The 11491-nt window shown below is 39.6% G+C and overlaps 2 protein-coding genes across 4 annotated transcripts in view; one reads left to right on the top strand and one right to left on the bottom strand.

Moving 5' to 3' along the window:
• The window catches only part of MSANTD2 (Myb/SANT DNA binding domain containing 2), a 32332-nt gene that overhangs the window by 3812 nt on the left and 17029 nt on the right, over positions 1–11491 (top strand). The gene's annotated exons all lie outside the window — the stretch shown is intronic.
• On the bottom strand, positions 5838–6550 carry LOC103660618 (endothelial cell-selective adhesion molecule-like). Its single transcript, XM_008688247.2, has 2 exons — positions 6228–6550; positions 5838–6024 (listed from the first exon to the last, which is right to left on the bottom strand). The coding sequence occupies exons 1-2, from the start codon at positions 6367–6369 to the stop codon at positions 5855–5857; spliced, it is 312 nt and encodes a 103-aa protein (XP_008686469.1). The 5' UTR covers positions 6370–6550; the 3' UTR covers positions 5838–5854.

Consider the following 11491-nt stretch of genomic DNA (forward strand, 5'->3'; position numbering starts at 1 on the left):
ATTTATTCGACAGAGGTAGAGACAGCCAGCGAGAGAGGGAACACAAGCAGGGGGAGTGGGAGAGGAAGAAGCAGGCTCATAGCGGAAGAGCCCGATGTGGGACTCGATACCGGATCGCCGGGATCACGCCCTGAGCCGAAGGCAGATGCTTAACCGCTGTGCCACCCAGGCGCCCCTTCTCTGAAGAATTTTTAAAAGAGGATCAGTTTACCTGTTTTCAAACAGATAAGACCAAATTGACCTCAAGCTCTTAGAATATTTTGAGAATATTTTGATGCGGATTCTCAGATCAACAGTTGCAGTTGACAAGGAGGACAGATAACTGTGTGTGTGTGTGTGTGTTTTCTCTACTTGTTAAGTGATTTCAACCAAGGAATCATATTTCTTCATTAAGAATGTTAGTCTTTCCTGCCAGAATTATAAGCTGCATAAGACAAGTTCTGGTTTCTCTTTTTCACTACTGTATCTCCAGTGCCTAGCACATAGTAGACACTGGATACGTATTTATTAAATTTACCTAATAAAGTCTAGGAGGAGAATTTTGGAATGTATAGAAATCTAGGTCAGTGTTACTCAAACTTTAATCCAAAGACGTAGACTTGGAAACCCCGTTTGAAAAATTTTGCATTGAAAGCCAAGCTCTGTCCCTCCAGAAGACTCAGTATGAGTGTATTCTTAAGCATAGAAGCAAATGTTGTCACTGAAATCATAGCCTTACACAGTTATGAGGTAGATGTCCAAGTAATCCAGAAGATGTTTATGAAAAGAAAAACACAGCCTTAAAAATATCGTCAGAGAATCTCAAATCCCTGAAAACAGATCTTCAGATCCCAGTTTCAGAAATGCCTATTTAGAATGCGTAATTCAGAAGTCTCTTCTTTCACTTTGTCTTCATGAGAACTGCAAAAAGAAATTCAACCATCTTTTTTGCTTTAGATTTTATAAAATAGAAAAGAAGTAGCGCAGGAAGATATGGACCATGAGGAACTTCTTAAATAGACTAATGGGCTCACTTAAATGTGAACTCATGTCAGAGGCTTACAGGGAAGGGACCTCGTGTGTCAATTAAATTTCTGGCTGAATATATTTGGAATGTTTATTAAAACTCAATTATGAAAACTCCATAAATAATTTCTCCTAAGTTTGAAAGGAAGGAAGAGATGTACAGTAACTCCAATTTTTCCATGAAACTTTCCTTTAATCCTAGTTTCAGCATGTTGATGTAGCAGCCTTCCATCTCATCCCAAGAAGGCAGCAGAAAGCTGAGTGCTACCCCAGCCTCTTCCCTGGCCATCTTCCTGAATAAACTGAAAGCACATCGCTTCCCTTTTCTGGACTGTTTGAGATTTCTTATCTATTAAAATTGTAAATTTTGAAATTAATAACTCTTAGATTTTGCTACCCGAGTACTATTTTTGGATACTATCCAAGTGAATATGTGTATTTCTAAATGCACAGGATTTTAGCCTGAAGTCACATAGAAACATTTGTTTACTGCTGTAAAGGGTTTCATTTTGAAGTCTGACATGTCCTGTTATTGGTATTTGTTCAGTCGTTTGGATGAAATGGATGTGTTTGAGACTGCCTCACTCCACAGATTGTTTGGTTCTGAAGTTTTGTTGCTTTTTTTTGTTTGTTTGCCAGAACAAAATTTGTCCACTAACAATTCCAGCCTGATTTTGGAGTCAGATAGATACATATTAAGGTGGTTTTCCGTCAGGTCATTGGATGCTTTTTCTCTTCTTCTAAAGGAGTCCTTTTCTCCCTATCTCCATCCACCAGATACTTAAATGCTTACTATGTGCAGGGCTGTATGCTAGATGTTAGGATAAATAGAATTGTCCAAGCGCTTAGAGCGCAGCCGAAGTCCGTATACACACATCAAAGAGTTAAAAAGCCCTACAACCACAAGGGATGGTATGTGATGCAGTATTTGATTAAGTGTCATATGGCTAAAGCAGACAATAAATGTGATGACTTCAAAGGAGGGAGAGATCTCATCACAGTCCATACTGTAGTAGTTGAAAGATCTATCTAGACTTGGCATTCACGAAAGCATTCACTTCTGAGCCAGATGCTGTATTCACACTTCAGTCAGTTAATCTGATGCACTGCAAAACTCATTCTCAAGTCCCATATTTTTGGGTGTTCTCCAAAAAATTTGCCTCTTGAGAGTTGGCTTTATGTCTTTGAAACAGATGTGTACTTCTAGCTCTGCCTCGAGATGAAATGCAAGGTGATTGTATGACCTAAAAAGCTTGTCTTTGCTGGATCAGTACGGGTTTCTCATCAGACAAATTTAAAAGTGGTCGGGAGTCTTCTACCTAGCAAACAAAATGATCAATTTTTTAGGGATATTTATTAGAGTTATTCATCAGTAATTGTCATAATCTTTAGAACAAGTTTCGTACTTTAACAGACAAAATGACATACAGTACATTTGGTCTTTCATTTTAGCTCTCAAGCCTTGTCATGATTTGTTTGCGAGAACCAATCGGGTTAAGATGACACGGAGCCAGAAGGTATCTTTGTCTCTGTTTAAACATTTTCATAGACTCCACCCATGTCTGAGGACTTTCCTCTGGTGTTTGCAGCCAAGACAGCCCCTCCATACTATCATTGAAAGATTTCCAAGAAATACGGTATACCACTCAAATAGTTTGTAAGAAGGATTTAGTCAGATTTGTTTGCTTCCATTTTTGACATATTCCTTTTCTGTTGTTCCCATGCCACTGTTGCCCAGAAGCTTGTGTGTTCCAGAATGCTTGTCTGCTTGTGAATCTGATACAGGCTTGATGTGTATGTATCTTAAGAGAACAGACCTTCTTAGACTACCTATAGTTTTTTCAGTTTAGGAGGTAAGGATCTAAGAAGCATATGTTAAAACTTTGGATGAATAGGCTTCCAAGTTTATTTCTTGGCATTTTGGGAAATCTAGTGAAGAGTGGAGTGAAATTATTATGGATCCTTCATTAAGAGGATATGTAAAAGGAAAAAAGAATTTAGAAAGCACATAGTACAAACAGTGCTGTTTCATAAAACTTTCTGTGATGATGGAAATGTTCTATATCTAACGCAGTTCAGCGTGATAGCCACCAGTCACTGTGGCTCTTGAGACATTGGAATGTGGTTAGTGTGCCTGAGGAAATGAATTTTAAATTATGTTTTGTTTTAATTAATTTTTTAAAAAGATTTTATTTATTTTAGAGATAGAGTGAGCGGGGGAGGAACAGAGGGAGAGGGACAAGCAGGCTTCATGCTGAGCGCAGAGCTTGACATGGGGCTCGATCTCATGACCCTGAGATCATGAGCTGAGCCGAAATCAAGAGTTGGATGCTTAACTGACTCAGGCACTCAGGCACCCCTTATATTATTTAAATGTGAAATTATAAATGCCACTTGTGGTTAGTCAAGTCAATATGGGCTACCATATTGAACAGCGTAGGTAAAAAGTGTTATTTGGAGTACTAAAGAAGTCTGTTTTATGAAACTGTTCTCTCAGCTACATACTCAAACTTTTAGGAGAAGCTCAAAGTTCTTTTTTCTTGCCCTCCTTGTCGCTTTACTTCTGAATAGGAGGAACCTTAATGGAAGTCAAGAAAAATGGTCCACCGTACTAGGGAGGAAGAACTTTTAGTGCCAGGAATAAAGTGTTATATAACCTCAGTTGGGTGGAGCAAAGAGTGTCCTATTCTTGGTTCTCTAGGACGATGCCATCTGAAAGAACTTTCTGTGACGTGAGTGTCTTATTGTCTTCACTGTCCATCAGTCCCTGTGCAGTAGCCACTAGCCACAGCTGGTTACTGAACGCTTGAAATGTGGCTAGTGTGACTGTGTGAAACTAAAGTTTTAATTTTATTTAATTTTAATTAATTTAAATAGTCATATGTATGTAGCCACTGGCTATTGTATTGGCCAGAACAGTTTTGGAATAATGGTATTTAAACTTGTTTGTTTATGGACTCCCAAAAGAGTTTTTGTACTCTCTTGAATATTTTAAAGCTGACATTAAAATTTTTTCATTCTATATGAAAGTTTATAGAAAGTTAATAGGCTATAGGAAATAGTAAATCTAGTATGAGATAACTAAGATGTGGACTGGCTATAAATTTACTCAGTAATGTACTCTTAATCAGAAAAATCCACACAAAATTCCTATCTGTAGATTTTATCCAATGCATCTTGAAAATGTTAATGATCAGACAGTATTCCACATACATTTAAAAGAAACAATACCACTAGCCTATTTTGCTTTGGTTATTTTAAATTAAGGGGCCAAGCTTTACACCTAAGAAATATGGACCAGACTGGGAATGCCAGGAATCCCTAAGGTTTTAAGGTACCTTGATTAATCATAAAAGAAAAAGTAGGGATACCCCAGTGGGAGGCCCCTGCTTTAGAACTCTGAGCATCTTTCTGATATCTTTCTTGTCAGATCTAGTGGGACTGCGCCCTTGGATTCCATTGCCATTAGGAAACGGGAGAAACATGTGGAGCTTAACTCTTGGCTAAAGTGCAGGAATCTGTGGGAAGATTTGGAGATCTTGTCCATTGCCTTTCATCAGGCTCAAGGACAGACTGATCACAGGGTTTCTCCAAATACTAAAGTCCGAAATAGACACTTGATTTTTTTTTTATTATTCACCCACAAATATTTGAGTACCTTGCATGGTAGGCCCTAGAAATGCAGCAGGGTGCCATCTACCATCAGTGTCCCCCTTCCAGTGAAGGAGTCAGGCTGCTAAAGCACCAGTGGTGGTATTGTAAGGTCTGCGTAGCGTGTTGACGTTACGTTCACGGTGCTTCGGGCGCACACGGGAAAGGCGTGTCATCATAGACTTTCGAGATCTTGAAGGTAAAGTGAGACCAGACTGAGCAGAAGAAAGAAGTGTGATGAGCAGTTGGGGTAAAAGGCCAGAAACAGCAGAACCTAGAATAGTCCAAACTGCGAATACAGTAAAATATATTTCGTTTAAAGAATCCTAAACTGGAAACATCTAAACGCTGTAGTTGTTCCAAAAACATTATAAGTGATAAGTTGTTGAAAAAGTCATGCCTTTCAGGTGCCTCGTCAGCGCAGTAGGTAGCGTGCCAGTCTCATAAAAAGTCGTGCCTTTCAAGTGAAGAACAGTTTGCCATAGTCATGGCGTTTGGTGAAGGTAGGACTTACAGTCTAGGACTGACTAGTTGGTGGCGTCCTGAAGAACCAAGAAAAGGGTGGAGCAGGTAGTTTTGGAATAATAGGAGAGTGGGCATACCAAGTCTAGACAGTTTTATGTTTTGATAAATAATCTTTTTATAGTGTTGGATTGTAGCTGTGCAAATATCTATTATATATCTCATTCTTATGTCCTGGAAAGAAAAACCAAAGCAGTGCTTCTTTTGAACATACAATAAGAAGGCATATATTTTACCCTGTGACCTAATACTCCCATGATATATATGTGTAACTGAAACACTTTCACAAAGTTATAATGATTACAGCTAAGACTTACGTAACATTTGCCACGTGCCAGGCACTGTTGTAAGTGTTCCACAGATGTTCATTTATTTAATCCACAAAACGACACTCTCCTTAACTATGTGCAGTGCACTCTGTTATGTTCTATGTGAGTGCACGTAACCTAGCTGCAAAACCACTAGGCCATATGTCCTCTTGAGTATCATAAGTATCCGGTGTCTGAAAGCACCCAACACATTGCCTATCTGGTAGGCTCTCTTTCTTCAGTTCCCTCCCTACTCCCCCCTCCTCCTCCACCACCACCAACTCCACCCCAGTACTTTGCAGCCTTGGCTCCCCTTTTCACCCCAGTCCCTCTGGTGCCTCTCATCTCTCCCTCCCCCAGCCACAGTCTCAAGTTCCCTCACCTAAAACTGGTGCAAAGAAAACCTGCGAGGATGGGGGTGCCCACTCCCACTGGTACTGGGCAGCTGGCTTACTCCTTGGGGACTGGCAGCTCAGGGTCACGTTGGTCCCCACACGGGGCACGCCCAGGAGATGGCAGGATGGAGAAGCTGGAGGAACTGGAGCAGGGAGGCAGGTGAAAAATTCAACCCCAAGGAACCAACAGATCCCTCCCACCCATGCCCAAACACACTCTCCCCACCCCCCCTCTGCCACTCTGTTTGCCCCCCTCCAAGGTCTACACTCAGCACTGGGAAGAGAGACCTGCCTGGCCTCCCACGGGGCTGGGGAAGGCATGGCCAAGTGTGCGCTTCTCACGTACCCAGCACACTGAGTTCTAAAGTTTTGCTGCTGTGGCTCCTTTTGATGCCTTGGTGGTCTTGCACATTCACAGAGCAGCGGTAGGAGCCAGAGTCTTTCTCCTGGAGGTCCTGCAGCCGCAGTGACACATTCTGGGAAGGCATGGAGTAGACCAGGGATACCCCACTTTTGCTTGACGTGGTCCCACTGATGTATGCCAACACCTGGTGTGGGACACAACGCCTCCCCGTTATTACATGTGTTCCCTGTGCCCTCAGGCTCAGCTAATCCCCCTCCCCCAAAGTGGCAGTCTTCAAGTGCTCCTCCCCTGTACTCACCCCTCTAACCTGTCCCAGCTCCCCATTCACCCTGTCTCCCTAGCCTCCCTCTCACTGCCCTTGAGTCCTCTTCCCCACAACCGTTCTTGATCCTCTGTGTTTTGTCTCTTCATCTCCCACTTGGGTGTTTGGAAAGATGGTCACAACCTCCTAAAATTATTTCCCAACCCAGCCCACTCATGGGCCATAACCCGCAGTTAGATAAAAGAAGATTAGAAGATATTGAGGTGAGATCAAGGTATTTGCAGTCATTGCACTCTTTTAGATTTAAGGTATCAGAACTTCAGGAACATCATAATTTGGAACGGGTCACGTCCCAGATATTCTGGTGAAGTGTTTTATACTCTTTAGTTCTACATAGCTGGAACCTAGGGTTGGTGGGAAGAGGGTGGAAGGAGGTGGGAAGTGGTAAAAAATGAGACTGGAGACATACACGAGGTGAGGTGATATACTAAGGAGTTTCAGCTTTACCCTAATCATCAAAGAGCTGTGAGCTGGGGAGTGGCCATGGTTAGTCTTGAGTTCCAGGACTGGCTGTGATGTGGAGAATGAGTTGGAAAGGGTGAGACTGGAAGTATAGAGCTCATTCCGAGGCTTCTTGCAGTAAGCTAGACAGAAGTGCACCAAAACAGTGGTTATGGAAACAGGGAAGACAGTAGATTTCAGATACACCCAACTCAGCGGGGCTGTTTGGGGAATCTGAAAATTCTAATCTCTAGGATTTGATAGCTATTAATCCGTCACCCAACTTCTACCAGTTTACACAGGATTCTTTATTGTAGTCCTTGGAGATCACCACAGTGCTTCATAACCTAAGTTTTTAGAGTTCGTTCTAGAACCCGATGAGATCCAACTAAAACACCATTTTAGCACAGCCGTATGTTACCTCTAGGATATATCTAGACTGTTTCGGATTCTGATCTCCCAGAGCTTCAGAAGTGATGATTCCGCCTTCTCCCCCGCCCTTCTCTTTTTTCTAACATTACCAGAGGGCAAGAACTAAAAGTCACATCTCCAGTTTCAGATGTTAATTGTCATACGGGCCCTCTGAAGTGTGCTGCTATCAGGTAGCATAGCAGTTTTTTTTTCCCTTTTCAGAGGTTCTGTCTATGAAATGTTTAAAAAAGGTTTAAAAATGGGAGGAAAAATGTCTTGAGTTTCAAAAACAAAGACCAGTACCACAAAGCTTTAGATTTTAAACGATTGTTAGGATTGCTGTGAAGATTAGGTACTCTTTAATCTTATTTCTGGCGTGGGGTTCATGCAGTGTGGTGGTCGGCCTGCTGTTGACCATTGCAAAAGCTTCATTCAGTGTTCACGTGAATGCTTAACGATGCATATGTTACAAATTATCTGGAGTTTGTAATCTATGCGGAGTCTTCCCCCTACTGTTCTAAATCACTGGAAAATGCGTATTGGAAAAAGGCATGTATTTAAATCTGTTTTAATTCTTACCTTTTGTAGCTTGAGAGAGTCATTGAGAGCCAATGGAAATACTTTTTTTTTTCTTGGCACTAATCAAGTGAGTGTTATCTTGTCACTTAGTGGGATGTATTGTTATTCCTTAGTAAAGTACAAACTTGTGTTTATTCTCAGACATTTTAGGAATAACAGCCATTATTTTATTTTATATATGTGTTCTTGGCTGTATCATAAATTACATATTTTGAACTATCAAGTAATACTTCATTCAATATAAATTGATACAATAGAATGGAAGTTATTTACTTAGGTATGTTTTCTAGTTGCATTTTCTCAGCCTGTATACGACTATTTTGTTGTAATAGCCTGAATTTTTGAAACTCACAATATTGTTTCTCTAATATCTACCTTCAGATTTCTTCATTTATTCAAATAAGTCAATTATGTTTGTAATTGATATTAATAAAACCAGAATAAAGTTCGTATCTATCAAAAACTGCTTTTATTATTATTATTTTAAATTTACAGATACTTTCTCTAAATGGAAGGAGCTGCTTTATGATTTAGAAAGAAGAGTGTGATAGGTCAAAAAGAGCCTCAACCTTATATTTGATTTCTCCATTGCCATATAAAATCTTAAGGAATTTTAATTTATTCATTCATTCATTCATTCATTCATTCATTCGTTTAGCAAAAAATCTACTGAGCTGCTTCTGCATGCCAGCCGTTGATTTAGGTGCTGGAAATATATCCGTGAACAAAATCGAAGAAAACCCCCTGCCTTCAAAGAGTCTTACATTCTGGTAGAAGCCAATAGGATTTTTAAAAATATGCAATTTAAAACAATTAGCACAATAGAAAGAAGGCTACTCAAATATGATGTTACTAGATATCAGCCTTATTGACCTTATAATGTTTGAGCTCTTTCTTTTTTTTTCTTTTTTTTTTTTAAGTAGGCTCCATGCCCAAGCATGGGGCTTGAACTCATGAGATCTAAAGTCGCATGCTCTGCCCACTGAGCCAGCCAGGTGTCTTGGAATGTTTGAGCTCTTATCTTTCATTGTATGTTAGTCATAGAGTTTCAGTTTGCCTTTTCTTTATTAAGAATGAGTTACATGATTTTATATTAGACCTTTTTATTGTGATATGTCCAGTTGTCACTGAGATTTGCCCCATGAAGCAGCAAAGTGCAACATTGTTCATATTCAATCAGTTATTAGATAATGAGCACCTCTATTCAGTCTTCTCCATAACCAGGTAATGTCCCTTCTCTCTTTTGCAAATTAGGAGACATGGTTAATTGGGTTTTGAGGGATCAGAGTTACGCCTGTTTTTGAACAGTATAAAAGAATATTTTTCCTTTATATAAGTAATATAACCACATTACAAAATTAAGAAGAAAAACCCGTGGAGATACTTTAACTTCATGGTAGCATAATTACATATCTATGAAATGTTATTTTTCAAAAGGTGGTGAATCTCATTTTTTAAAAAAGATTTATTTCTTTGAGAGACAGGGAAGGGGCAGAGGGAGAGCCCGAAGCAGGGCTCTATCTCATGAGCCATGATATCAGGACCTGAGCCAAATCCAAGAGTCCAATGCTTAGCTGACTGAGCCACCCAGGTGCTCCATGATTTTAATTCCAGTAAATTTTCACGCACCAAAAAAAGAATGAGAGATCCACATGCTTTTTGTTCCATTGAACTCCAAGGAAATATTTGGGTCATTCATACTTACCATTTGATTCATGCTGTTCTGTCTGCCCACTGCTTCTCGTAAGCAGGTTGCCCAATGAGTAAGGCCTATTCCTGTAGTTAGTTAGGATTCCTTTTCTCCCCTTTTCTTTGTATGTCAGTATTAGTCACCATATTCTTGCCAAGACTACAGACCTTTGAAAACAGTAAAATGACTGGCTTTTATAGATAATGGGGAAAGAGGAGCAAAAAGTTAAAGAAGCCATGCTAGTACAGCCAGGTGTTTCTGCAACTTGAAGAATCTAGAGCATGTTTATGCAACAATGTTACATAGTATGTAACAAACCTAAATCTAGGTATAACACAGATCTCACATGTTATCAAACAAAAATAATTTTAAAATACTTCTACATACCAATAAAACTAAAAATCAGAAAATCAAGCTGGTGTTCCTTTAACATTGGATGATGTGGCTTAGCTGAAACTTACTTGCTTTCCAGAAGAGATTCTGATACTGACTGCTACAGTTTGTTATTCTTACCGTGTGCTTTGTGATAAAACTTCAGGGCTGTCTTTTTCTACTTGAACTAACCTTTATTTATAAGTCTTTTTCTACTTGAACTAACCTTTATTTATAAGTAGTCTCCACGTGGTGTGACTATCATTTTTGTTGTTATAATGGCTAACACTTATTGCGTACAAGCTATTAGGCAGACACTGTTTTAAGTGCTGTTTGTATTTTTTCACTGAACACTCCCAACAAATCAATGATGGAGGTACTGTTATTAGCCCCACCTAACAGGTGGAGAAATTGAGGCACAGTGAGATTAATTCACCTAATGTCCCAAAGCTAGCAGGTGGTGAAGTTAGACTGAGCAGTCTGTCTCCATGCTCTTAACCACTTGTTTATATTGACCCCTTTATGAATCATCAGCCCACCTTTTTAAAATGTTGACAATTGTAGTAAGTTTTTGGCAACAGCATGATCATGAACAATCTAATGCAATAGCAAAGACACATAGCAACACAGATGGATGTCATTATGCTCATGTTACTTTACATAGAAGGAGAACGCAAGTTTTAAAAATTCTTGCAAATAATTCATGGTGTTCTAAGATTGTAAGCACAGTGGAAAACATTTGATTTGGAAGTCCCAAGGAAAGGTGTTGAAACATAAGGCTTTAGTTGTCAAAGACTCGGTTCACTCGAATCTTCATATAAATGATGGTATTTATTGAACTACCAAATCCTCTTAAAGGAAGTAAGTTTGAACTGCAGAAGGATTTTACAAAGTAGAATTACTTTTTGGTAGTAAAAGCAGGTAAGGATATGGTTTACCAGAAGGAGGCCATGGAGTGTCCATTACCTAAGCCTGCCATCATTCACCTAATGTGTGTATGGTTTAGGTAGTCTTCTTAGAGGTGATGAGGATGAGCTGGGCTGTTTGTAATCTATAATGTAAATGTGCCAAAGGAAATAGATATGCATATGAAGAAAGCTAAAAATAGAATTAGAAAATAAGAAATCGGAGCGTGCAGGGAGTAACCCAGGTAAATACGGTTACTTCCGCTAAATATTAAAATGAGCTCTTTATAAACTTCCTGGCAACTATGGCAAAAAGGTAAATTCAGTGACTTTCTATACTTTTCAATGTCCCCTGAAGAGAGGAATACCAGGTCCTAGTTTTGAAACCTAAATTTACGGGAGAGAGGCTCTGAGAGTGACCTTGGATAAGCTCTTACCTTTCCCTTAGTTCTCTGTTCAGTTAAATAGGAATGTATCACATATCTTCCATATACATGTGATACACTCCCCAGACCCTTCCTCCAGG

This window comes from Ursus maritimus, unplaced genomic scaffold (assembly GCF_017311325.1).
Source record: "Ursus maritimus isolate PB19 unplaced genomic scaffold, ASM1731132v1 scaffold_16, whole genome shotgun sequence".
Lineage (NCBI taxonomy): Eukaryota > Metazoa > Chordata > Mammalia > Carnivora > Ursidae > Ursus > Ursus maritimus.